This window comes from Phocoena phocoena, chromosome 13 (genome assembly GCF_963924675.1).
Source record: "Phocoena phocoena chromosome 13, mPhoPho1.1, whole genome shotgun sequence".
In the NCBI taxonomy this organism is placed as follows: domain Eukaryota; kingdom Metazoa; phylum Chordata; class Mammalia; order Artiodactyla; family Phocoenidae; genus Phocoena; species Phocoena phocoena.
The window spans coordinates 38734885-38761281 of NC_089231.1; the positions used below are offsets into that span (position 1 = coordinate 38734885).

At 36.0% G+C, this 26397-nt stretch overlaps 1 protein-coding gene across 2 annotated transcripts in view; it reads right to left on the minus strand.

Moving 5' to 3' along the window:
* Positions 1-199: 199 nt before the first annotated feature.
* Positions 200-26397, minus strand: part of KIAA1328 (KIAA1328 ortholog) — a 380212-nt gene continuing 354014 nt past the window's right edge. For both annotated transcript variants that reach the window (XM_065890102.1, XM_065890101.1), the window contains exon 10: positions 200-410. In XM_065890102.1, coding sequence (XP_065746174.1) covers positions 200-410 — 211 coding nt within the window. The remainder of the gene's footprint in view (positions 411-26397) is intronic.

Genomic DNA, 26397 nt, shown 5'->3' on the forward strand with positions numbered 1-26397 from the left:
TGATTGGTCTGATCAGAAACACCCTGGGTTGTTAGAATGATTTCTATATTCGACACGTAACAGGGTGCTAGTGAGATAGGTCCCTCCCTGTGAAAGGAGAGACACAATTACGTTGCAGTCAAATAACTAAAAATCCTGGATCAGTATATAAAAACACCCACTCATTTCTGACGGAAATTTTGCAGCATGTGCTTCAGTGTCAAATGAAAAAGATATCTTCCAGAATTTGATCCTCCTCCAGGTCTTCAGGGGTCCTGCCTGCCCCGGTCTTGTTCCAGGTTGATTTCAGAGGACTGAGTAGGCAAGTACTGTGGTGCCATGACCCAGCTTCTCTGGAGCAATGGGGCCGCGGTTTGGAGGCAGTCTTGGGACTCAGAGATTGAACCAAATCCAACAGAGATGTCTCATACCTGTTAACACATACAACCCAGACAGAGAATGATCAGATCAGTAAAACATTAAAATCCAAAAAGCCCACAGAGATGGGCTGCCCAGGGCAAGAATCAGACCACAGATCACATCATATGCAGGAGGGCCTTCTAGGGGAACTTTAGGGAAGTTCAGAGGGGCTCTGCTGTCTGTCTGTCTCTAAGCTCTTCTTTTCTGCTGACTACTAACATTCTTTTCTAACCTGTGAAGACAGACCGTGGGGTGGACAAAGTAATCATGATAACAATAACAATATTAGTAGCAACATTTATCGCAGGCTTACCAAAGCATCAGGCACTGTTCTCAATGCTTTACATGTATCTCACTTTCATTTAACCCTCTACATAATCCTATGAGGTAGGTCCTGTAGTACCCTGTATATACACGAAGAAAGCAAGGCTCAGAGAAGTAACGCGCCTAGCAAGAAGAAGACACTACACGGCAGGGTCAGGATTTGAACCCAGGTCATTTGCTTCCAGCCCTTGTACACAGGACACTATACTGCCTCTCAACTTCTTTGCAGCCAGACAGACTTGGCTGAAATCTCTGCTCTACCAAGTGCAAGCTCTGTGACTTAGGGAAAGTTATTCAGTCTCTCAGCTCACTTTGTCATGCGTAAGGGACCGACAGAAATCCTGCTAGGATTAAATTAATGAGTTGGTATAAATTAACATGTGATAAGTACTCAAACGAAATGAACCACCACCAACCACAACAAAGACCGGTTTTCACCCAAAGAAGGTGATGTTGTGTATATGGTGGGATTGGAAGGGAGTCCTCTATTATGAGCTCCTTCAGGAAATCCAAACAATTGATTCCAACAAGTACTGCTCCCACTTAGACCAACCGAAAGCAGCACTCGACAAAAAGTGTCCGGAATTAGTCAACAGAAGATGCATAATCTTCCATCAGGATAACGCAAGACTGCATGTTTCTTTGAAGACCAGGCAAAAACTGCTACAGCTTGGCTGGGAAGTTCTGATTCATTTGTCGTAATGGAAAATATTTCAGTTCCCTGGAAGACTGTAAGAGGCACCTGGAACAGTTCTATGCTCAAAAAGATAAAAAGTTTTGGGAAGATGGAATTATGAAGAATGGCAGAAGGTAATGGAACAGAAAGGTAAATATGTTGTTCAATAAAGTTCTTGGTGAAAATGAAAAATGTGTCTTTTATCTTTACTTAAAAACCAAAGGCAGCGGAGAGGGGGAAGACGGTGGAAGAGTAAGACGCAGAGATCACCTTCCTCCCCACAGATACATCAGAAATACATCTACACGTGGAACAACTCCTACAGAACAGCTACTGAATGCTGGCAAAAGACCTCAGACCTCCCAAAAGGCAAGAAACTCCCCACGTACCTGGGTAGGGCAAAAGAAAAAAAGAATAAACAGAGACAAAAGAATAGGGACGGGACCTGCATCAGTGGGAGGGAGCTGAGGAGGAGGAAAGGTTTCCACACACTAGGAAGCCCCTTTGCAGGCGGAGACTGCGGCTGGCGGAGGGGGGAGCTTTGGGGCCGCGGAAGAGAGCGCAGAAACAGGGGTGTGAAGGGCAAAGCGGAGAGATTCCCGCATAGAGGATCGGTGCCGACCGACACTCACAGGCCTGAGAGGCGGGGCTGCTCACCCACCGGGGCGGGCGGGGCTGGGAGCTGAGGCTCGGGCTTCGGGTCGGAGTGCAGGGAGAGGCCTGGCAGCATGAAAACAGCCGGCAGGGGTTAGTGCACCACGGCTAGCCAGGAGGGAGTCCGGGAAAAAGTCGGACCTGCCAAAGAGGCAAGAGACTTTTTCTTCCCTCTTTGTTTCCTGGTTAACAGCTGATCTTTCAGCAGAAACTCTGCAAGCCAGAAGGGACCGGCAGGACATATTTAAAGTGATGAAGGAGAAAAACCTACAACCAAGATTACTCTACCCAGCAAGGATCTCATTCAGATTTGATGGAGAAATTAAAACCTTTACAGACAAGCAAAAGCCGAGAGAGTTCAGCACCACCAAACCAGCTTTACAACAAATGCTAAAGGAACTTCTCTAGGCAAGGAACACAAGAGAAGGAAAAGACCTACAATAACAAACCCAAAGCAATTAAGAAAATGGGAATAGGAACATACATATTGATAATTACCTTAAATGTAAATAGATTAAATGCTCCCACCAAAAGACACAGACTGGCTGAATGGATACAAAAACAAGACCCATATATATGTTGTCTACAAGAGACCCACTTCAGACCTAGAGACACATACAGACTGAAAGTGAGGGGATGGAAAAAGATATTCCATGCAAATGGAAACCAAAAGAAAGCTGGAGTAGGAATTCTCATATCAGACAAAATAGACTTTAAAATAAAGACTATTAGAAGAGACAAAGAAGGACACTACATAATGATCAAGGCATCGATCCAAGAAGAAGATATAACAATGGTAAATATTTATACACCCAACATAGGAGCAGCTCAATACATAAGGCAAATACTAACAGCCATAAAAGGGGAAATCAACAGTAACACATTCATGGGACTTTAACACCCCATTTTCACCAATGGACAGATCATCCAAAAAGAAAATAAATAAGGAAACACAAGCTTTAAATGATACATTAAACAAGTTGGACTTAATTGATATTTATAGGACATTCCATCCAAAAACAACAGAATACACATTTTTCTCAAGTGCTCATGGAACATTCTCCAGGATAGATCATATCTTGGGTCACAAATCAAGCTTTCGGAAATTTAAGAAAATGGAAATTGTATCAAGTATCTTTTCCAACCACAATGCTATGAGACTAGATATCAATTACAGGAAAAGATCTGTAAAAAATACAAACACATGGAGGCTAAACAATACACTACTTAATAACGAGGTTATCACTGAAGAAATCAAAGAGGAAATCAAAAAATACCTAGAAACAAATGACAATGGAGACACAATGACCCAAAACCTATGCGATGCAGCAAAGGCAGTGCTAAGAGGGAAGTTTATAGCAATACAATCCTACCTTAAGAAACAGGAAACATCTCGAATAAACAACCTAAACTTGCACCTAAAGCAATTAGAAGAAGAACAAAAATACCCCAAAGTTAGCAGAAGGAAGGAAATCATAAAAATCAGATCAGAAATAAATGAAAAAGAAATGAAGGAAATGATAGCAAAGATCAATAAAAGTAAAAGCTGGTTCTTTGAGAAGGTAAACAAAATTGATAAACCATTAGCCAGACTCATCAAGAAAAAAAGGGAGAGGACTCAAATCAATAGAATTAGAAATGAAAAAGGAGAAGTAACAATGGACACTGCAGAAATACAAAAGATCATGAGAGATTACTACAGCAACTCTATGCCAATAAAATGGACAACCTGGAAGAAATGGACAAATTCTTAGAAAGGCACAACCTGCCAAGACTGAATCAAGAAGAAATAGAAAATATGAATAGACGAATCACAAGCACTGAAATTGAAACTGTGATTAAAAATCTTCCAACAAACAAAAGCCCAGGACCAGATGGCTTCACAGGCGAATTCTATCAAACATTTAGAGAAGAGCTAACACCTATCCTCAAACTCTTCCAAAATATAGCAGAGGGAGAAACACTCCCAAACTCATTCTACGAGGCCACCATCACCCTGATACCAAGACCAGACAAGGATGTCACAAAGAAAGAAAACTACAGGCCAATATCACTGATGAACACAGATGCAAAAATCCTCAACAAAATACTAGCAAACAGAATCCAACAGCACATTAAAAAGATCATGCACCATGATCAAGTGGGGTTTATTCCAGGAATGCAGGGATTCTTCAATATATGCAAATCAATCAATGTGATACACCATATTAACAAATTGAAGGAGACAAACCACATGGTCCTCTCAATAGATGCAGAGAAAGCTTTTGACAAAATTCAACACCCATTTATGATAAAAACCCTGCAGAAAGTAGGCATAGAGGGAAATTTCCTCAACATAATAAAGGCCATATATGACAAACCCACAGCCAACATCGTCCTCAATGATGAAAAACTGAAAGCATTTCCACTAAGATCAGGAACAAGACAAGGTTGCCCACTCTCACCACTCTTATTCAACATAGCTTTGGAAGTTTTAGCCACAGCAATCAGAGAAGAAAAGGAAATAAAAGCAATCCAAATCGGAAAAGAAGAAGTAAAGCTGTCACTGTTTGCAGATGACATGATACTACACATAGAGAATCCTAAATATGCTACCAGAAAACTACTAGAGCTAATCAATGAATTTGGTAAAGTAGCAGGATACAAAATTAATGCACAGAAATCTCTGGCATTCCTATACACTAATGATGAAAAATCTGAAAGTGAAATCAAGAAAACACTCCCATTTACCACTGCAACCAAAAGAAAAAAAATATCTAGGAATAAACCTACCTAAGGAGACAAAAGACCTGTATGCAGAATATTATAAGACACTGATGAAGGAAATTAAAGATGATACAAATAGATGGAGAGATATACCATGTTCTTGGATTGGAAGAATGAACATTGTGAAAACGACTCTACTACCCAATGCAATCTACAGATTCAATGCAGTCCCTATCAAACTACCACTGGCATTTTTCACAGAGGTAGAACAAAAAAGTTCACAATTTGTATGGAAACACAAAAGACTCCGAATAGCCAAAGCAAGCTTGAGAATGAAAAACAGAGCTGGAGGAATCACGCTCCCTGACTTCAGACTATACTACAAAGCTACAATAATCAAGACAGTATGGTACTGGCACAAAAACAGAAAGATAGGTCAATGGAACAGGATAGAAAGCCCAGAGATAAACCCACGCACATATGGTCACCTTATCTTTGATAAAGGAGGCAGGCATGTACAGTGGAGGAAGGACAGCCTCTTCAATGAGTGGTGCTGGGAACACTGGACAGGTACATGTAAAAGTATGAGATTAGATCGCTCCCTAACACCACACACAAAAATAAGCTCAAAATGGATTAAAGACTTAAATGTAAGGCCAGAAACTATCAAACTCTTAGAGGAAAACAGGCAGAACACTCTATGACATAAATCGCAGCAAGATCCTTTTTGACCCACCTCCTAGAGAAATGGAAATAAAAACAAAAATAAACAAATGGGACCTAATGAAACTTAAAAACTTTTGCACAGCAAAGGAAACCTTAAACAAGACCAGAAGACAACCCTTAGAATGGGAGAAAATATTTGCAAATGAAGCAACTGACAAAGGATTAATCTCCAAAATTTACCAGCAGCTCATGCAGCTCAATAACAAAAAAACAAACAACCCAATCCAAAAATGGGCAGAAGACCTAAATAGACATTTCTCCAAAGAAGATATACAGACTGCCAACAAACACATGAATGAATGCTCAACATCATTTATCATTAGAGAAATGCAAATCAAAACTACAATGAGATATCATCTTACAGCAGTCAGAATGGCCATCATCAAAAAATCTAGAAACAATAAATGCTGGAGAGGGTGTGGAGAAAAGGGAACACTCTTGCACTGTTGGTGGGAATGTAAATTGGTACAGCCACTATGGAGAACAGTATGGAGGTTCCTTAAAAAACTAAAAATAAAATTACCATACGACCCAGCAATCCAACTACTGGGCATACACCCTGAGAAAACCATAATTCAAAAAGAGTCATGTACAATGTTCATTGCAGCCCTATTTACAATAGCCAGGAGATGGAAACAACCTAAGTGTCCATCAACAGATGAATGGATAAAGAAGATGTGGCACATATATACAATGGAATATTACTCAGCCATAAAAAAACGAAATTGAGCTACTTGTAATGAGGTGGATGGATGTAGAGTCTGTCATACAGAGTGAAGTAAGTCAGAAAGAAAAAGACAAATACTGTATGCTAACACATATATATGGAATTTAAGAAAAAACAATGTCATGAAGAACCTAGGGGTAAGACAGGAATAAAGACACAGACCTAATAGAGAATGGACTTGAGGATATGGGGAAGGGGAAGGGTAAGCTGTGACAAAGTGAGACTGTGGCATGGACATATATACACTACCAAACGCAAAATAGATAGTGGGAAGCAGCTGCATAGCACAGGGAGATCAGCTGGGTGCTTTGTTACCACTTAGAGGGGTGGGATAGGGAGGATGTGAGGGAGGGAGATGCAAGAGGGAAGATATGGGAACATATGTATAACTGATTCACTTTGTTATAAAGCAGAAACTAACACACCATTGTAAAGCAATTATACTCCAATAAAGGTGTAAAAAGAAAACAACAAAAAAAACCCCAAAGGCACTTTTTGGCCAACCCAATAAAATCTGATGGGACAAGGGAGCATGTGCGTGAATAGAGGAGATATGCCAGGCATGTATATGTGGGTTCTGGCCCACAGCACAGTGTGTATGCCAAACAGTTGGCTGCCTGCTTGGTATGCACATTCATGCCAGAAGCAGTCTGGGGTGGTGCAGGGCCCCAGATTAGTGATGGTGATGGTGGCAGAAGCAGCAGTGGTGGTGGCAGTCGTGGGAGGCTGGCTCGCCTGTCTTCGCAGAGCTCATCCCCAAGGCAAAAATATTAGCTCTCTGGCCTGAGCACTGGGATAAGAACTGCTAGTGTTTAGGCAATAAACGTCAGTAAATTATTACAAAATAAAAGCATACGCATGGACATTGTAATATAGCATATCAAAGAGCTATCAGAAATCTTCAAAGAGTTTAGAATCTCTGGTTTTAAAAACTGCTGCAACATTGCAAAGCAAATATCCACAGGCTGAGAAACAGAAATTAAATATAAAGATTGTTGCATTTGATGGAAAAGAACATTGTTTTTATATACAGCTTCAAATGAACCAATTAATGAGGAATACAGTTTTAAAATTAATTTTTTCTTTGTAATTTAAGATACAGTAATAGAAAGCATAATAGGCATTTTGAATTACCTACAAACCATTAGGTGACTTTCGGTTTCTCATATGACCTCTACAAGTTACAGAAAATGCCAGAGAAAACATTAAAATGGCATTGTAGAAATGTAAATTTATATACATACATGAAACTATGTGTATGAATAGTTAAATCTTTGAAAAAAATTGTTCCATAAGAACCATCAGTTCTAGATATACTAAAATATACTATTTATATTTGTATAATATACAAAATATACTATTTATATTTTGAAATAATTTATCAGAAATCTATCCAAATGTCACAGCTTATAAAATATCCTTAACAGTTCCAGTGTCAGTTGCCTCAACAGAAAGATCTTTCTCAAAATTAAAAATTACCAAAATTTATGTGTGATCTTTCATTTGCCAAGAGCAACTAATCTGCTTTTAAGTATATCACTTAAAGTTGCTAAAAGTATAAACTTTGATGATCTAATAAATGAATTTGAAAAAACATGAACCAGAAAAATCTTATGATCAACCAAGTTATCACATTAATAAAGTATTACTATTTATTATATTATATAAAATTATATCAAAAATACTTTTTTTGCTATCTGCAGGTTTATATTACTCATGTATCACCTGTTATTTTATAAATTTCTTCTTAAAGGAAAATGCTTTGCAGCTTAGTCCCTTTAACTGCATTTTTCACTCTACCTTTTGAACAAGGGATTTTCATTTTGCACTGGTCTTGTAAGTTACGTAGCTGACCCTGCCCTTAAGTCCCAGGCAAGACCTTGAAATGAAACAATTTCAAGGTCCAGTGCATAAGCTGCACTGGATGAAAAGCTAAACATGATGCAGGAGCTCTCCCTTCCCACTCTCTTTTTTCACCTTTGGTGATTTCAGTAGACCTCTCCCGATTACCCTCCTCTTCTCTTACCTTTTAAATGATGGAATGTCCCAGGGCTTAATCTTTAGTTCTCACGTCTTAGGTGATTCCATTCATTCTCATGACTTTTAATAACAGCGATATGTTAACGACTCCTAAATGTATAGCTCTAACATCAACCTCGCTCTTGAGCTCCAGACTCACACCCAACTGTTGCCTGATATCTCCACTTGGATGTGCGATAGGTATCTCAAACTATCTAAAACAGAACTATTATTTTTTTTCCCTCTAAATCCCACTCCTCTCCATCAACGCAGCTGCTCAGGGTTGCCAAAAACCTGCAGGTATGCTTGATTCTTGCCTCTGGGCCTGTGCGTGTGTTGAATCCTCTGCTTAGGATGCTCTTCTCTCAGATCTTATTCGCTTTTCTCTTTCAACAGTTACAAGAGTAGGGTCATTATTTTGTTTATGTTATTATCTCCAGTGCCAAGAATGGTATCTGACCCAAGGTAGGAGCTAAATATTTGTTGAAAAAATGAATGGTTCTATTGTTCAAGTTTTAGCACCTTCCTCCATAGGCAGCTTTTTAGATCTTTGGACAGCTAGTCTTTAAAAAAATTACAATATATTTCAAACAGTATGGAAGTATTACTCATCCAATTATTCTTCTTGTTCTTTTATAAAAAAGGATAATATACATATGGATTGTATAAACTACTTTTTCACTTAATATATTGGGAATATTTTTTCCATATCAATTTTTTATAACATTATTTTTAATGATTTCAGATTACTTTGTCTCCTGGAAGCACTCTTAATTTAGTTAACCAATCCACTATTGAAGAACACTTAGGTTAGGTCCAAGGTCTTTTGAGACTAAATCAGCTACGTCTCTCATTCCTTTTTTCAATCAGTCAATGCCCAAAGAGTATTCTCTACCCCAATTCATCATAAATTAGCAAAGTACTGCTATCCCTATTACATTCTATAGTTTTACTCTCTTTTTTTCCCAACCCTTCCCATCTCCTATTTTAACTGAAACTTGATTCTTTCCTGAGATCAATGTTTCCCTTACATCCTTCTCAGTGAGAATTGTTAATACTCAATATACCTTATATACTTCAGGGCCAAGAGGTAGTATTTGGATCATCACTGCTTCCATTTTTGCTTTTTGATCATTATTTTCCCTGTCTCTCATTAAACTCCCAGTGCTCTGAGGATTCTGTCATCTGCTCTACCACCTTCAACCTCTCTTCATCTGTAACATCTATTTACCCATTCACTCTCAACCACTGATGATAACACCTGATTCAGTCTTCTCCTTCAACTGTTACCATCATCCCTGCTAATGTCAACATTACATAAATGACACTCAACCAACACTCTGACTTAGTTCTTTGACCTCTCAGGTCAAATACTTTCTCAGTAAGGCTTTCTTTTTATATCCAGGAACTTGTGACCAATTAAACAGCATCTCTTCTGAATTCAGTAATTCAAACATTCTACTACTTCCTGATGCCCACATCTTACCCTCAAGCTTGTTTTTTCAACTATTCCCACTATCTCTGCCCATTGGTCTCAACGAACCATTAATTCAAACAATCATTGCTCTAAGAACTGGGAGTGAAGTGGTGAACAAGATAGCTCAAATCTCTGTCCTGTGGGACCGTTAATAGCTTACCTTCTTCCCAACCCTTTACTTCTTATTGAACTTGAATTTCATGGTCCAGCATTCCAAACACTCGTTTAACAAAGCTCTTAAAAACATGTCCCCTGTATATTTGTCCCCTCCCCTAAATCTGGCAAAATCATAATACTGCATGAATCCAAATGTCTGCCTTTTCTGTGAATTATAGTTGGGAAACAGTGTAAATAAAACAAAATCAAAGAAACAAGAAAGAAACAAAGAGCAGATCCAATATAGATTCCTAGTCACTAACCTTAAATGGGTGCTAAACATTTTCTTTTTTTTTTGCGGTACGCGGGCCTTTCACTGTTGTGGCCTCTCTTGTTGCGGAGCACAGGCTCCGGACGCGCAGGCTCAGCAGCCATGGCTCACGGGTCCAGCCGCTCCGCGGCATGTGGGATCTTCCCGTACCGGGGCATGAACCCATGTCCCCTGCATCGGCAGGCGGACTCTCAACCACTGCGCCACCAGGGAAGCCTGCTAAACGTTTTCTGACAGAGCTACTGTATTTCTCTAATCAGCTGTTCTGCTCTCTTCGTTTCCCCTTCTCGCAATTTATGCTAAACAGATGGCCTTGCTTCCCACATCAGAGAAAGGAGGTCATTAACGAGAAACTGTCGTCACTTTGTCACAAGTCTTTCAGCACCTATCATTTCCTCCTTTTACACTGAAGGAAGTGATCCTTCTCTTAGACAAGGCTAATCACTCCATTTGTGCTTCTTAGGAACCTTTTAGTATTGACTATCCACTCTAGAACCTTCAATCTTTTCCTGTTTACTAGATAACTAAGAGCACTTAAGACATTCTTTCATTTCCATAACCACACCATTTCTCAATTTTTTCCAACCTGGCTTTCATCTTCTGTACTAAAATTGAACTCACCAAATTTCACCAGTGACTTCCATGCTGCTAAATCCAATGGACATTTTGTAGTCCTTGTTTTACATAATGTCTCGCCAGCATTCAATGTTGCTGATTGCTTCTTTATAAACTTTAAACTGTTTTATTGAGGTAAAATATGCATACAGAAAAGGACACCTATTTAAAGCATTCAGCTCAGTGATTTTTAGTTTAACAGGGTTGAGCAACTACCATAATTTAATTTGAGAACATTTCATTCCCCGCCTCCCTCCCCCCGAGAAACTACCCATTAGCAGTCACTCCCTATTACATTCCTTTTTTTGCCAAATAATATGCCACAGTATGAATATACCACATTTTATTTATCTTTCATCACATGATAGACACTGGATTGTTTCTATCTTTTGTCTATTGTGAACAGTGCTGCTATGAACAGTCATGTATGTGTTTTTAGTAAACATATGTTTTCATTTCTCTTGGGTCGATACCTAAGGGTGGGATTGCAAATTCTATGTTTAACCTTTTAAGGAACTGCCAGACTGTTCTCTAAAGTGGATGTGTCACTTCATGTCAGTATCTGGAGGTCTTTTTTCTGGGACTATTAAGCTTCTTCAGAGAAGAATCTTTCAGTATTCTGGGAGGGAGATGTGGTCTACTTCTGGGACAGGGAAGGAGGTCGACTTTTTCCATTTTTATACTTTGAAGTCGTCCCATTTTCAGTGCTCATCTAATCTTCCAAAGTACATGACATTCCTGTGTCTTCTCTTCTCTGCTGAATTTCTCCAGAGAATTCATCTCCAGTCTTTTGTCTGGGACTAATATTCCATATATGGCACTTGCTTCAAATGTCCACCTCATTTCTAGTTCTACCTCATATCACCACTCTTTACTGTTCATGTTGCTTCCAATTCCCAAACTTTTACAAAGTACTGTGACATCAATCTCTTTTCATTTGAATACCCTTAGTGCTTTCTATGTGGTAGCTTCCTCTGTCCTGTCTAGTAAGTTACTAACCCTACATTCATTTTCCATTTTCCAAAAATGTATATAAATCTCAGGTATATTGATGACTCTTCTCCCATTTATTCTTATGGATTTACACCTTTAAAAACATTAATTTACTCTCATCTTACTGGTGTCTCAGGAAATAGAAGAGATAAATACAAGTTCTCAATCATCTTAGCTAGGAAATACATTTGCAGAAAGGTTCCATAAATTTCTAGGTTTATTATTAGAAATTTCTGAGCTTTTTCATCGCTATCACAAATGAGTTTCCCCCTCCCCACTTTATCTTTCAAATAGCTAATGTCGGTATCAAGATTTATAGTAATTGAGCTTTTTGGTTTTTTTTTTTGGCCACACCACACGGCATGTGGGATTTTAGCTCCCACGTCCTCTGCACTGGAAAAGTGGAGTCTTAACCACTGGACCACCAAGGAAGTCCCTACAGTGACTGAGTTTTGTACATTATTGAACTCTCAATTCTTTATTTTTTCAGTTGATTTTTATGGGTTTTATGGGTGAACAATTACAAACCTTATAATCATAAAGTTTATGCGTTCTCCCATATTTGTATTATTTTTTCTTATATTATTGTATTGGCTAGAACTTCCAGGGCAATACAAGTTTTATAGCCACCTTTGTATAATTCTGATCTAAACAGAAATTATTCTATTTTATCACTATTAAGTATTTCTCATCTAGGTACTCTTTATTATATTAAGAAGTATTTTCTCTTTTGGCTTACTAGAAGCAGGAATGAAAAATTAATTTTACCAAGTAACTTTTAAGTATATACTGAGACGATAATACACTTTTTTGGCATATTGTTAAGAAATATTCTATTTTTGGCTTCCAAAATAGTAGGCATATTTTAATTATTAGAATACATTCTTCCTGGTTATATAGTATTATTCTTTATATTTACTCAGATTTTTATGATTATTTTAGGGTTTAAAACATCTATATTTATAGGAAATATTTGTACATAATCCTTCTTATGGTTCTTTATATCCCTATATATTAGTCTTACCTCAGTGGGAGAAAAGGAATAGTACCAATTTAAGAAAGAATGAATTTATAAAGAAGGTAGAAGGATAACCAATTACCACACTGGACTAGGAGACCTAAAATAGGTCGTCTCAGGAATCCTAAAACAGTTCCTCTCAAAAGTTTCCTACTTTTTAATTGCTAAAGCAAACCTAGACTGGCATTCAGGTTTCTGAAAAATAGAAGATATTGCATATTTTATAAGTGCTTCCCAATCATCTGTCAAACATCAGCAAAAAGGTTAGTTAAGAAAAAAGGGTGGTCTTGAACCTGCCTATGAGGCTGCAGATCTCATAGAAGAACTACTCACATAGATGGAGAGAAAGTCAGATATGTGCAGACACAGAATTGAGGGTAATACTCAGAAAGTTACCTTTCTATTTCTTGTTCTCCATTCAACAGAGGCGCTGTCACAAAAGGACTCTGCTAATCCTAATTTAATATATTTCTTCTTGAAGTGCATATAAGCCACAGAGTGAATACTATGCAAGGTCAGTGCACCTTGGAGGGAGGCTAAAGAGTTTACCAGAAAGTCGACAGGTATATGGGAGATCCTCTAATCAAGAACAATTTTAATATAACATATTAGAAGGTACAAATAACAGAGTAAAATCTTTTAGTCATGTTATTATATTTATATTTTTGTATAATATTTACATTTTATCTAAGACTCGGTTTCTTACAGGGAAGAAGAAGGAACTAAAGTAGCCACAATAATTTTGAAGAAGAGAACAAAGCCGGAGGGCTCATATAACATGATTTTAAGACTTACTGTAAAGCTACATTAATCAAGACAATGTGGTATTAGTGAAGAATGGATAGACAGATCAATAGAAAAACAGAGAGTCCAGAAATATACCAACACAAATATGATCAATTGAGGTCTTTACAGATGTACAAAGTAAATTCAGTGGAGAAAGGATAACCTTTTCAACAAATAGTGTTAGTGTCTAGTTTCAACAACTAGATATCATATGCAAAAACAAACTTTAGCATAAACCTCATAACTTATACAAAAATTAACTGTACATTCACCAAGACAGAACACATTCTGGGCCATAAAACACATCTTAACAAACAGAAAAAAACAGAAATCATATAAATCATACAATGTCTGCTATTAGACCACAATGGAATTAAATTAGAAATCAATAACAGTTATCTTTATAACTGGAAAATCCAAAAATACGTGGAGAATAAACAGCACACTTCTAAATAACAAATGGGTCAAAGAATAAATCTTAAGATAAACAAATATATTTTGAATTAAATAGAAATGAAAACATAACTTATCACAGTTTATGGGATGCAGTGAAAGCAGTGCTTAGAGGGAAATTTATAGCATTGAATGCATACATTAGAAAAAAAGAAAACTAAAATCAATCATCTAAGTGTCCACTTTAGGAAACCAGAAAAAGAAGAACAAATTAAATCCAAAAAGAGGGGATGTATGTATATGTACATCTGATTCACTTTGCTGTACAGCAGAAACTAACACAACATTGTAAAGCAACTATACTCCAATAAAAATTAACCAAAAAACCTAAAGTAAGCAGAAGAGAAGAAATAATAGGAAGTAGAGCAGAAATCAGTGGGACTGAAAACAGGAAATCAACAGAGAAAAATCAATGAAACCAAAAGCTAGTTTTTTGAAAAGATCAATAAAATCAATGTCTTTAGCCAGGCTAATTAAAAGCAAAACAGATGGCACAAATAACTAACATTAGAAATGAAAGTATATCACTACAGATCCTATGGATATTAAAAGGATAATCAAAGAGTTCTATGAATAACTCTATGCTCATAAATGTAATAACCTAGATGAAAAGGAACAATTCCTTAAGACACAATTTGCCAAATCTCACACAAGAAGAAATAGACAATCTGAATAGGGCTTTAGCTATTAAATAAATTGAATCAATAATTAATAACCTTCCAAAATAGAAAGCAGAAGGCCCACATTGGTTCACTGGTGAACTCTAGCAAACATTTAAGGAAGAAATTATAAGAATTCTCTACAAACTTTTTCAGAGGACAAAAGAGAGGTAATTCTTCCTAACACATTCTATGAGGCCAGATTACTGTAATACCAAAACCAGACAAAGAGATTACAAGAAAAGAAAACTACAGACCAATATCTTTTATAAGCACAGATGGAAAAATTCTCAACCAAGTGGGATTTATCTCAGTAATGCAAGGCTGATTCAACATTTTAAAAATCCATTAATGTAATCCATCACATCAACAGGTTAAAAGAAACTACATTATCATATCAATAAATGTAGAAAAAGTATTTGACAAATCCAACACCCACTCATGGTAAAAACTCTCAGTAAACTAGGAATACAGGGAACTTCCTCAACTTGATATGAACATCTACAAAAAACCTACAGGTAACATCATACTTAATGTTGAGAAACTTGTAGCTTTCCCACTAAGTTCAGATACAAGGCAAGAATATCCTTTCACCACACCTTTCCAACATCATACTGGAAATGCTAGCTAATGATTAAGATCAGAAAAGGAAATAAAAGGTATACAGATTGGAAAGGAAGAAATAAAACTGTCTTTGTTCACAGATGACATGATTTTCTATGTAGAGATCCAAAAGGATCAATAAAACCCTCCTGGAACTAATAAGCAATTATAACCAATGTTGCAGTATACAAGGTTGACATACAAAAGTCAACTGTTTTGCTATATAGTAGAAATGAACAGATAGAATTTGAAATAAAATTAGCACCCCCCCTGATGAAATGCTTAGGTATAAATCTAACAAAATGTATAAGATTTATATGAGGAAAACTACAAAACTCTGATGAACAAAACCAAAGAAGAACAAAATAAATGAAGAGGTATTCCACATTCATGGATAGGAAGACAATATTGTTAAGAAATCAGTTCTCCACAAGTTGACCTACAGACTCAACATAATCAATCCCAATCAAAATCCCAGCATGTTATTTTGTGGATACTGACAAGCTTATTCTAAAGTTAATGCGGAGAGGCAAAAGATCCAGAATAGACAACACAAAAATGAAGGAGGAGAAAAAAGTTGAGGAGTGACTTTACCTAACTTCAAAACTTACTATAAAGCTACAGTAATCAAGACAGTGTGGTACTGGCAAAAAAAATAGACAAATAGATCAACAAAACAGAATAGAGAGCCCACATAAGTATTGATATAATCAATTGATCTCTGAAAAAGGAGCAAAGGCAATGGAGCAAAGATAACCTTTTCAACAAATGCTCAAAGATGGCCTGGAACAACTAGATATCCATATGCAAAAAGATGAATCTGGACACAGACCCTACACCTTCCACAACAATTAACTCAAAATGTAAAATGCAAGACTATAAAACTCCTAGAAGATAAATAGGAGGAAACCTAGAAGACCTTGGGTATAATGATTACTTCATAAATACCACACCAAAGGCACTACCCATGAAAGAAATAATTGATAAAATGGACTTCATTAAAATTAAAAACTTCTGCTCTGCGAAAGACAATCTCAAGAGAATGAGAAGACAAACCACGGACAGGGAGAAAATATTTGCAAAACCCACATCTGATAAAATACTACTAACCAAAACATACAGAGAACACTTACAACTCAACAATAAGAAAAAAAATGACCTGATTAAAAAATGGACCAAAGATCTTAACAGACACCTTTCTGAAGAAGATACACAGATGGCAAATAAGCATATGAAAAGATGCCCACATCTACGTCTTCAGGGAAATGCAAATTAAAACAACGAGATACTACTACACACTTATTAGAATGGCCTAAATCTGTAACACTGACAACACTAAATACTGGGGAGGATGTGGAGCAGCAGAAACTCTCATTCATTGCTGGTGGAAATGCAAAATGGCACAGCCACTTTAGAACACAATTTGGCAGTTTCTTACCATACTAAACATATTCTTACCCTACGATCCAGTAATCATGCTCCTTGACATTTACCCCAAAAAGCTGAAAACTTATGTCCACACAAAAACCCGCACATAGATGTTTATAGCAGCTTTACTCATAATAGCCAAAACTTGGAAGCAGCCAAGATGTCCTTTAGAAGGTGAATGGACAAATAATGATGTGAATGAATGTGGGACATAAAGACAATGGAATATTATTCAGCACTAAAAATAAATGAGCTATCAAGTCATGAAAAAACATGGAGGGGCTTTACATGCATATTACTAAGTAGCCAATCTGGAAAGGCTACATACCGAATGATTCCATCTATATGACATTCTGGAAGAGGCAAAACTACAGAGACAGTAAAAAGATCATTGGTTGCCAGGGGTTGGGGAAGTGGGATGAATAGGCAGAGCACAGAGGGGTTTTACAGCAGTGAGAACACTCTGTATGATACTATAATCATGGATACATGTCATTATAAATTTGCCATAACTCATAGAATGTACAACACCCAGAGTGTACCATAATGTAACCTATGGACTTTAACTGATTATGATAGGTCAATATAGGTTCATGCATCAGTTGTAACAAATGTACCTCTCAGGTGGGGCTTGTTGATAATGAGGGAAGTTATGCAGGTGTGGGGGCAGGGGATATATGAGAAATTCCTTTATCTTCCTCTTAGTTTTTCTGTGAACCCAAAACTGCTCTAAAAAAAGTCTTTTTAAAAAGTTAATCTAAATGGATCATAGGTTTAAGTGTGAAACATAAATTGTAAAACTTTTAAAAGAAAACATAGGAAAAAACATCTGTGACCTGAAGTTAGTCAAAGAAATTTTAAATACGACATCAAGAGCACAAAGTATAAAATAAAAAATTAATTAGATTTTATCAAAATTAAAAACATTTTATCTGTGAAAGATACATTAAGAGAATGAAAAGACAAGTTCTATACTGGAAGAAAATACTTGGAAATCACATATCAAACAAAAGACTTCTATCCAGAATATATAAAGAAGTCTCAAAATGATACTGGATAGAAATTTGGATAGACACAAAGTGGTGTATACATATGTATAAATTAAATGTATAATAAAAATAGCACAAAAGCTGGGGGGAGGCAAGTGAGAGTATACTGTTGTATGGGTCTTATACCATACATGAAATGCATGACATTACTTAAAGGTAGACTGTTGCAATTATTTGAAACTATCGTGAATGGCATTGTTGTATTAATTTCAGTTTCCAACTGCTCTTTGTTAGTAAATAGAAGTACTATTGAATTTTGTGTGTTGGCCTTTTATCCTGCAACCCTTAATAAACTCATTTAGTTCTAGGAACTTCTCTGTAGAGTACATGGGATTTTCTATGTAGACATCATTTCATCTTTGAACAGGGACAGTTTTATTTATCTTTTCCCAATACTTCATCTGAAGTACTTTTAGCATTTCTTTTAGAGCAGGTCTGCTGTTGATGAATTCTGTTCCCTTCATCTGAGAGCTTCTTCATTTCACCTTTATTCGTCAAAGATATTTTCAATGGAGATAGAATTCTGAGTTGAGAGGTCTCTTCCCTCAGCGTTTTATAACTTCTACTGTCCTTGATTTCTGATGAGAAATATATAGTCATTCGAATTGTTGTTCCCCTGTATGATATATGTCCATTTTCTCTGGCAATTTCCAGTATTCTTTCTATATAGTTTTCACAAGTCTAATTACGATGGGTCTAGGAGAGATTTCTTTGAATTGATCTTGCTTGGGTTTGCTGAGCTTTGTGAATCTTGTGTCTTTTCCTGAGTACATTTTCTTCTAATATTTTTGTACTTTATGTTTTTTCTCTTTCTAGTATTCTCACACAATTTGATGAGGCTCTGTTGCTATATCTTTTTCAATCTTTTTTTTTCCTGTCTGTTTTCCAGACTAAATAATCTCCAGTGATTTATCCACAAGCTTACTGATTCTTTCCTCTGTCATTTCTATTCTGCTATTAAGCTCATCCAGTGGATTATAAATTTTCAGTTACTTTACTCTTTATTTTTTTTCCAGTACGCAGGCCTCTCACTGTTGTGGCCTCTCCCGTTGCAGAGCACAGGCTCCGGATGCGCAGGCTCAGCAGCCATGGCTCACGGGTAAAGCCGCTCTGCGGCATGTGGGATCTTCCTGGACCGGGGCACGAACCCGCGTCCCCTGCATCGGCAGGTGGACTCTCAACCACTGCACCACCAGGGAAGCCCCCAGTTACTTTACTCTTTTAGTTCTAAAATATGCATTTGGCTCTTTATATTTTCTATTTCTATGCTGATATTTTCTGTCTTTCCATACGTTTGAAGTCTGTTGACCCTTACTTCATGAAGCATGGTTATAATAGTTGCTTTAAAGTTGTCTGATAAATGCTACATCTGTGTCATCCCAGGTTTGGCATCTATTGTTTAAAAGACAATCAAACTCTTGGGAGATGAGATTTTCAAGGTTCTTCATATGCTGAGTAATTTTAGACGGTATCCTGGACATTCTGAATATTTATGTCACCTGGGTATTGTTTAAATCCTAAGGAGATTGCTGATTTTGTTTTGTTTTGTTCTATTGTAGCAGGCATTAAACTAGGATTGGTTCAGGACACAGTTCCAAATGGTTTTCTTAGTGTTGCTATAATGTCAGTTAAGTTTTCAAAGTATTTGCAGTGTTATTTGGATAAGTCCTATATGCATCCTACCCAGCAGACAGCGTGGGATCTGGGTAGTGGTCAGTCCTCTAGTTCAATGCCTGTGATTGGCTGTCCATGGGAGGGGTCAGACATGTTTATCTGTAAAGGACCAAACAGTAAATATTTTAGGCTTTGTTGCCAAGAAGCAAAATCCATGAGAAGGTTTTCTTATATAACAAGGGAGAAAACAAATTCCACAAAGTTTATATTGGCAAAATTAAAAATAGAATAATTGAGTATACTTTAAAAATTTTTCATTCAGGTCCACTAATGAGAAGACTAGAATTCTTCTTTTTTGGAGGGGGAGGGGAAATAATTTCACTTAATTAGGGTTCAAAGTTAATGTTCCTTATCATCCAAATTGAAAATATTCATCTGTTAATGCTGATGTGTAATGAGATTTTTAACATTTTAATATACATATAAATATATATGAAATATATTTAATATATGTAATATATTTTATTTAATGTTATATAATAAATATATAAAACATTAAATAATATTAATATTATATTTAGCTATATAAGTATAATATAATTATAACATAATTATACTATAGTTATATATAATTATAATATATAATACATATAAAATGCATAATATATAAAATATAATACATATATATTATAATATATAATTATTATAACTATAACAAATTTTATAATTATAATAAAATCTATTATTAAATTATATATAGTTATAATTTATAATTGTATATAAAGTGTAATAGAAAAAACATATACAACATAATATATAAAATATAATAATATTATATATAATATATAACATATTATATATTATATATATTACAACATTCAGAATTACATATAATATATTATATATATTATATATTATATACTGCAATACATATATGATTATTATTATTTTTTGCAGTACATGGGCCTCTCACTGCTGTGGCCTCTCCCGTTGCGGAGCACAGGCTCTGGACATGCAGGCCCAGCAGCCACAGCTCATGGGCCCAACCGCTCCGCGGCATGTGGGATCTTCCCGGACCAGGGCACGCCTGCATCGGCAGGCGGACTCTCAACCACTGCACCACCAGGGAAGCCCAATACATATATTATTAATATGTGCATATAATGTACTATATACATTATATTTACTATTTTACTATATTACTATTTACTATATTATATATTTACTATAATATATAATATGTTATATATACATTATATATAATATAGTATATGTTAACATAATGTGTATAATATATAGCACTAATATTATCAATATATTATATAGTATTATATATACATATATTTATATGAAATAACATAATTATATATTTATAGTAATATATTTATATATAATCATATATAAAATATATTTATAGTATTGTTATATATGATATATAATATTATATTAATATATATGAAAATGTAAAATATATTAGTATATTATTATATATTATGTGTTATATTATATAATATATAAACTTGAAAATATATATAATATATAATTAATAATAATATATAATATAATACACAATATATCAATAATTATATAATTACAATTAATTATTATATTATTAATTATACAATTAATAATCATCAGCAATATATTAATATATTATACAATTTAAATACTAATATTTAATGTAATATATAAAAGTATATTTATATGTTATATTTAATATATATTTAAGATATATGAAATATATTTTAAATATATTTCATATGTGAAAATGCAGACTGGTATTGTCAAATAGTGATATTAATCCACAAGCATATGATTTCAATTTAATATATATAGAATTCTATTAGATTCTTCTCTTAATATTTGCCTTTTAGCATGTCATTACATTGAAGACTAATCACTCCAATTGATGGCTAGGCAGAATGGCACAGTTAAACGAATTTTGCAGTGTAGAAATATCCTTCTTCTGCATTTGCATCCAAGTCACAAAAACGTTCCTAGAAGTGTAGGTTGAGCTCAGAAATCATATCCATGACAGATTTTTATGAGAATGAACATCTCACTTCTTTTAGGTTTTGACAGCATGAGAAGCCATAATTCAAAAAGAGTCATGTACCACAATGTTCACTGCAGCTCTATTTACAATAGCCAGGACATGGAAGCAACCTAAGTGTCTATCGACAGATGAATGGATAAAGAAGATGTGGCACATATATACAATGGTATATTACTCAGCCATAAAAAAAAAATGAAATTGAGTTATTTGTAGCGAGGTGGATGGACCTAGAGTCTGTCATACAGAGTGAAGTAAGTCAGAAAGAGAAAAACAAATACCATATGCTAACACATATATATGGAATCTAAAAAAAAAACAAAAAAAAGGTTCTGAAGAACCTAGGTGCAGGACAGCAATAAAGGTGCAGACGTAGAGAGTCGACTTGAGGACACTGGGAGGGTAACCTGGGCCGAAGTGAGAGAGTGGCATAGACATATATACACTACCAAATGTAAAATAGATAGCTAGTGGGAAGCAGCCACATGGCACAGGGAGATCAGCTCGGTGCTTTGTGACCACCTAGAGGGATGGGATAGGGAGGGTGGGAGAGAGATGCAAGAGGGAGGGGATATGGGGATATATGTATACGTATAGCTGATTCACTTTGTTATACAGCAGAAACTAACACAACATTGTAAAGCAATTATACTTTAATAAAGATGTTAAAAAAAACTGTGTAAAAACAACAACAAAACAACAACTTGATATTACTTGTGATTCACACAAGGTTAGTTCACTGAAATGACTATCACAGTACAAATTTGTATATAAGCATCTGTTTTGCCTTTTACGTTTAGGTTGAATTCATTAAGAAACATTGTCAAACCTGCAGCAAAAGCTAATTTTCAAAGTGAATCTCAATAATAGAAGTCAAAGGGGATTTTTCTCGTTCAGAAAAATTTCAATTTCAGACCTCAAAAAAAATCACAAAACTGGGCTTCCCTGGTGGTGCAGTGGTTGAGAGTCCGCCTGCCGATGCAGGGGACACGGGTTCGTGCCCCAGTCCAGGAAGATCCCACATGCCGCGGAGCGGCTGGGCCTGTGAGCCATGGCCACTGAGCCTGCGTGTCCGGATCCTGTGCTCCGCAACGGGAGAGGCCACAACAGTGAGATGCCTGCGTACCGCAAAAAAACAAAAACAAAACAAACTCATGGAACTGATGATGGTTAAGACCATGAGGACAAATGAAGTTTGCCATTGACACTACTGATTCAATAACCTGTAATAAATTAAAATATGTTCCTCAAAGTAGCTGCTGATGAATAAAGTGATGAATAACAATAAGCTTTAAATACCTTACATTTTTCACAAGCTTTATAAATTGGGTTAATTAAACCTTTGTCTGTTTCATACATAATTTTGCCACCATCAGTTGTAATACTAGAGGATTCCACTTAAGGTTGTAACTGAAAATATATTTTCTCAACTTCCTTGAAAATATTCTTGCCTGTAATTTTTCCACATAGACTATTCACAGAAGGTAATTCTTCAGTCACTGGTACAAACTTGGCACTTGGCACTGACTCCAACAGAACCCAATCTGTAATATGAGTCAACTCATTAAGAGTCAAGGAAAACCACCTGAAATCATCTGCCTTGTTTTTAAATTGACTATTGATGCTCCTCCTAATGTTAGCTCTTTAAGCAATTTTAGACACTACAGATATCTAGAGCTCTCTCTTTTTGTAGCTCTCTCCTGTTCACTCCTCTGCCCTGCAAACACTAGCCATCTTCGTATCCTCAGACTCCCAGCTCGGCCTCCTCAAGTCAGTGAACTTGCTGGGCTCCATGGAGGTTCCTGATTTGTGGTCTAGAAATGTGATTGTAGAGCTAACCTCATTTATTTCTCCTCTTTCATGGATAACTGCCCTTGACGTACAATATTTGAAAACAGTTGTTTCATGTATTTTGTCTGTTTGTTTTCTTGTTCAGGTGGGGGAATAAATCCAATCCCTGTTACTCTATCTTGGCTGGAAAAGGAAGCACCTTGATAGGACCTAGACTTGAATTTTAAGAGCAAGCTTTAAGAATATGCTCTAAGTCACATCATAGACAAAAGTAAACTCAAAATGGATTAAAGCCTTAATGTTAACACCTGAAACCATAAAACTCCTAGAAGAAAATGTAAGCAGTACAGTTTTTGACATCATGCTTAGAAATTTTTTTTTTTATATGTCTCCTCAGGCAAGGGAAATAAAAACAGTTAAACATTTTTTTGATTTTTTGACTGATTAATATAAATCAATGAATTAAAATTGTTTGTATATTAATTTAAAAAATAAAATCAATTGCAAGATTAAAAAAAGCAAATATAAACAAATGGCACTACAACAAAATAAGAAGCTTTTGTGCAACGAAGGAAACCAACAACAAAAGGAAAAGGCAGCCTCCTTAGTGGGAGAAGATATTGCAAACAATATATCCAATAAGGATTTAATATCCAAAATACACAAAGAGCTCATGTAACTCACCTAATTTATGACAAAGGAGGCAAAAACATACAGTGGAGAAAAGACAGCCTCTCCAATAAGTGGTGCTGGGAAAACCGGACAGCTACATGTAAAAGACTGGAATTAGAATACTCCATAACACCATAAACAAAAATAAACTCAAAATGGATTACAGACCTAAATGTAAGACCAGACACTATAAAACTCTTACAGGAAAACATAGGAAAAACACTCTTTGACATAAACCACAGCAAGATCTTTTTTGACCCACCTCCTAGAGTAATGAAAATAAAAACAAAAATAAACAAATGGGACCTAATTAAACTTAAAAGCTTTTGCACAGCAAAGGAAACCATAAACCAGACAAAAAGACAACCCTCAGAATGGGAGAAAATATTTGCAAATGAAGCAATGGACAAAGGATTAATCTCCAAAATATACAAGCAGCTCATGCAGCTCAATATTAAAAAAAACGAACAACACAATCCAAAAATGGGCAGAAGATGTAAAGAGACATTTCTCCAAAGAAGATATATAGACTGCCAACAAACACATGAAAGAATGCTCAACATCACTAATCATTAGAGAAATGCAAATCAAAACTACAATGAGGTATCACCTCATGCCGGTCAGAATGGCCATCGTCAAAAAATCTACAAACAATAAATGCTGGAGAGGGTGTGGAGAAAAGGGAACACTCTTGCACTGTTGGTGGGAATGTAAATTGGTACAGCCACTATGGAGAACAGTATGGAGGTTCCTTAAAAAACTACAAATAGAACTACCATATGACCCAGCAATCCTACTACTGGGCATATACCCAGAGAAAGCCATAATTCAAAAGGACACATGTACCCCAATGTTCACTGCAGCACTATTTACAATAGCCAGGACATGGAAACAACCTACGTGTCCAACAACAGATGAATGGATAAAGACAATGAGGTACATATATACAATAGACTTTTACTCAGCCATAAAAAGGAACAAAATTGGGTCATTTGTAGAGATGTGGATGGACCTAGAGTCTGTCATACACAGTGAAGTAAGCCAGAAAGAGAAAAACAAATATCATATATTAACGCATATATGTGGAATCTAGAAAAATGGTACAGATGAACTGGTTTGCAGGGCAGGAATAGAGACACAGGCACAGAGAATGGACATGTGGACACAGGGGGCAAGGAGAGGGTGGGACGAATTGGGAGATCAGGATTGACATATATACACTACCATGGGTAAAAGAGACAGCTAGCGGGAACATGCTATACAGCACAGGAAGCTCAGCTCGGTGCTGTGATGACCTAGATGGGTGGGATGGGGGTAGGTGGGAGGGAGGTCCAAGAGGGAGGGGATATAGGTATACATATAGCTGATTCACTTCATTGTACAGCAGAAACTAACACAACATTGTAAAGCAGTTATACTCCAATAAAAAAAAATAAAGGAAAAGGCAGCCTCCTTAATGGGAGAAGATATCTGCAAACAATATAGGCAATAAGGATTTAATATCCAAAATATACAAAGAACTCATATAACTCAACATTAAGAAAAACAACCCAATTAAAAACGGGCAGAGGATATGAATAGACATTTTTCCAAAGAAGACAAGCGGATGCCAACAGACACGTGAAAATATGCTCAACATCACTAATCATCAGAGAAACGCAAATCAAAACCTCAATGAGATACCACCTCACACCTGTCAGAACGACTATTACCAAAAAGACAACAAATAATAACTGTTGGCAAGGATGTGTAGAATGCTGTTGATGGGATTGTAAATTGGTGCGGCCACTACGGAAAACAGTATGAAGGCCCCTCAAATCATATGATCCAACAATTCCCCTCCTGGGTATTTACCCAAAGAAAACAAAAATACTAATTTGAAAAGACATATGCACCTTAGTGTTCACTGCAGCATTATTTACAATAGCCAAGATGTGGAAGTGACCTAAGTGTCCACTGATAGATAAATGCATAAAGAAGATGTGGTACACATATACAATGGGATGTTACTTAGCCATTAAAAAAAATAATAAATTTGCCTCTAGCGACAACATGGATGATTCTAGAGGGTATCATGCTAAGTGAAATAAGTCAGACAGAGAAAGACAAATACTGTATGATCTCACTTATATTTGGAAACCAAAACCAAAACAAAGAAAACAAAATGAAAACAGACTCAGAGATACAGAGCACAAATGGGTGGGTGCCTGATGGGAGGAAGGTGGGAGGATGGATGAAATAGGTAAAGGGGATTAAGACGTACAAACCTTCAGTTAAAAAATAAGCCATGGGGATGTAACATACAGCATAAGGGATATGGTCAATAATATTATAATAACTTTGTATGGGGACAAATGGTTATTAGACTCACCGTGGTGATCATCTCATAATGCCAAATCACTATGTCCTACACCTGAAACTAACATGATATTATACATCAACTATATTTCAATTAAAAAAAATAATATGCTTTAAGAGGGTATCCTGCTTCCTTATGGTATTTAGGTTTTGCCACTGGAGGTATTTAA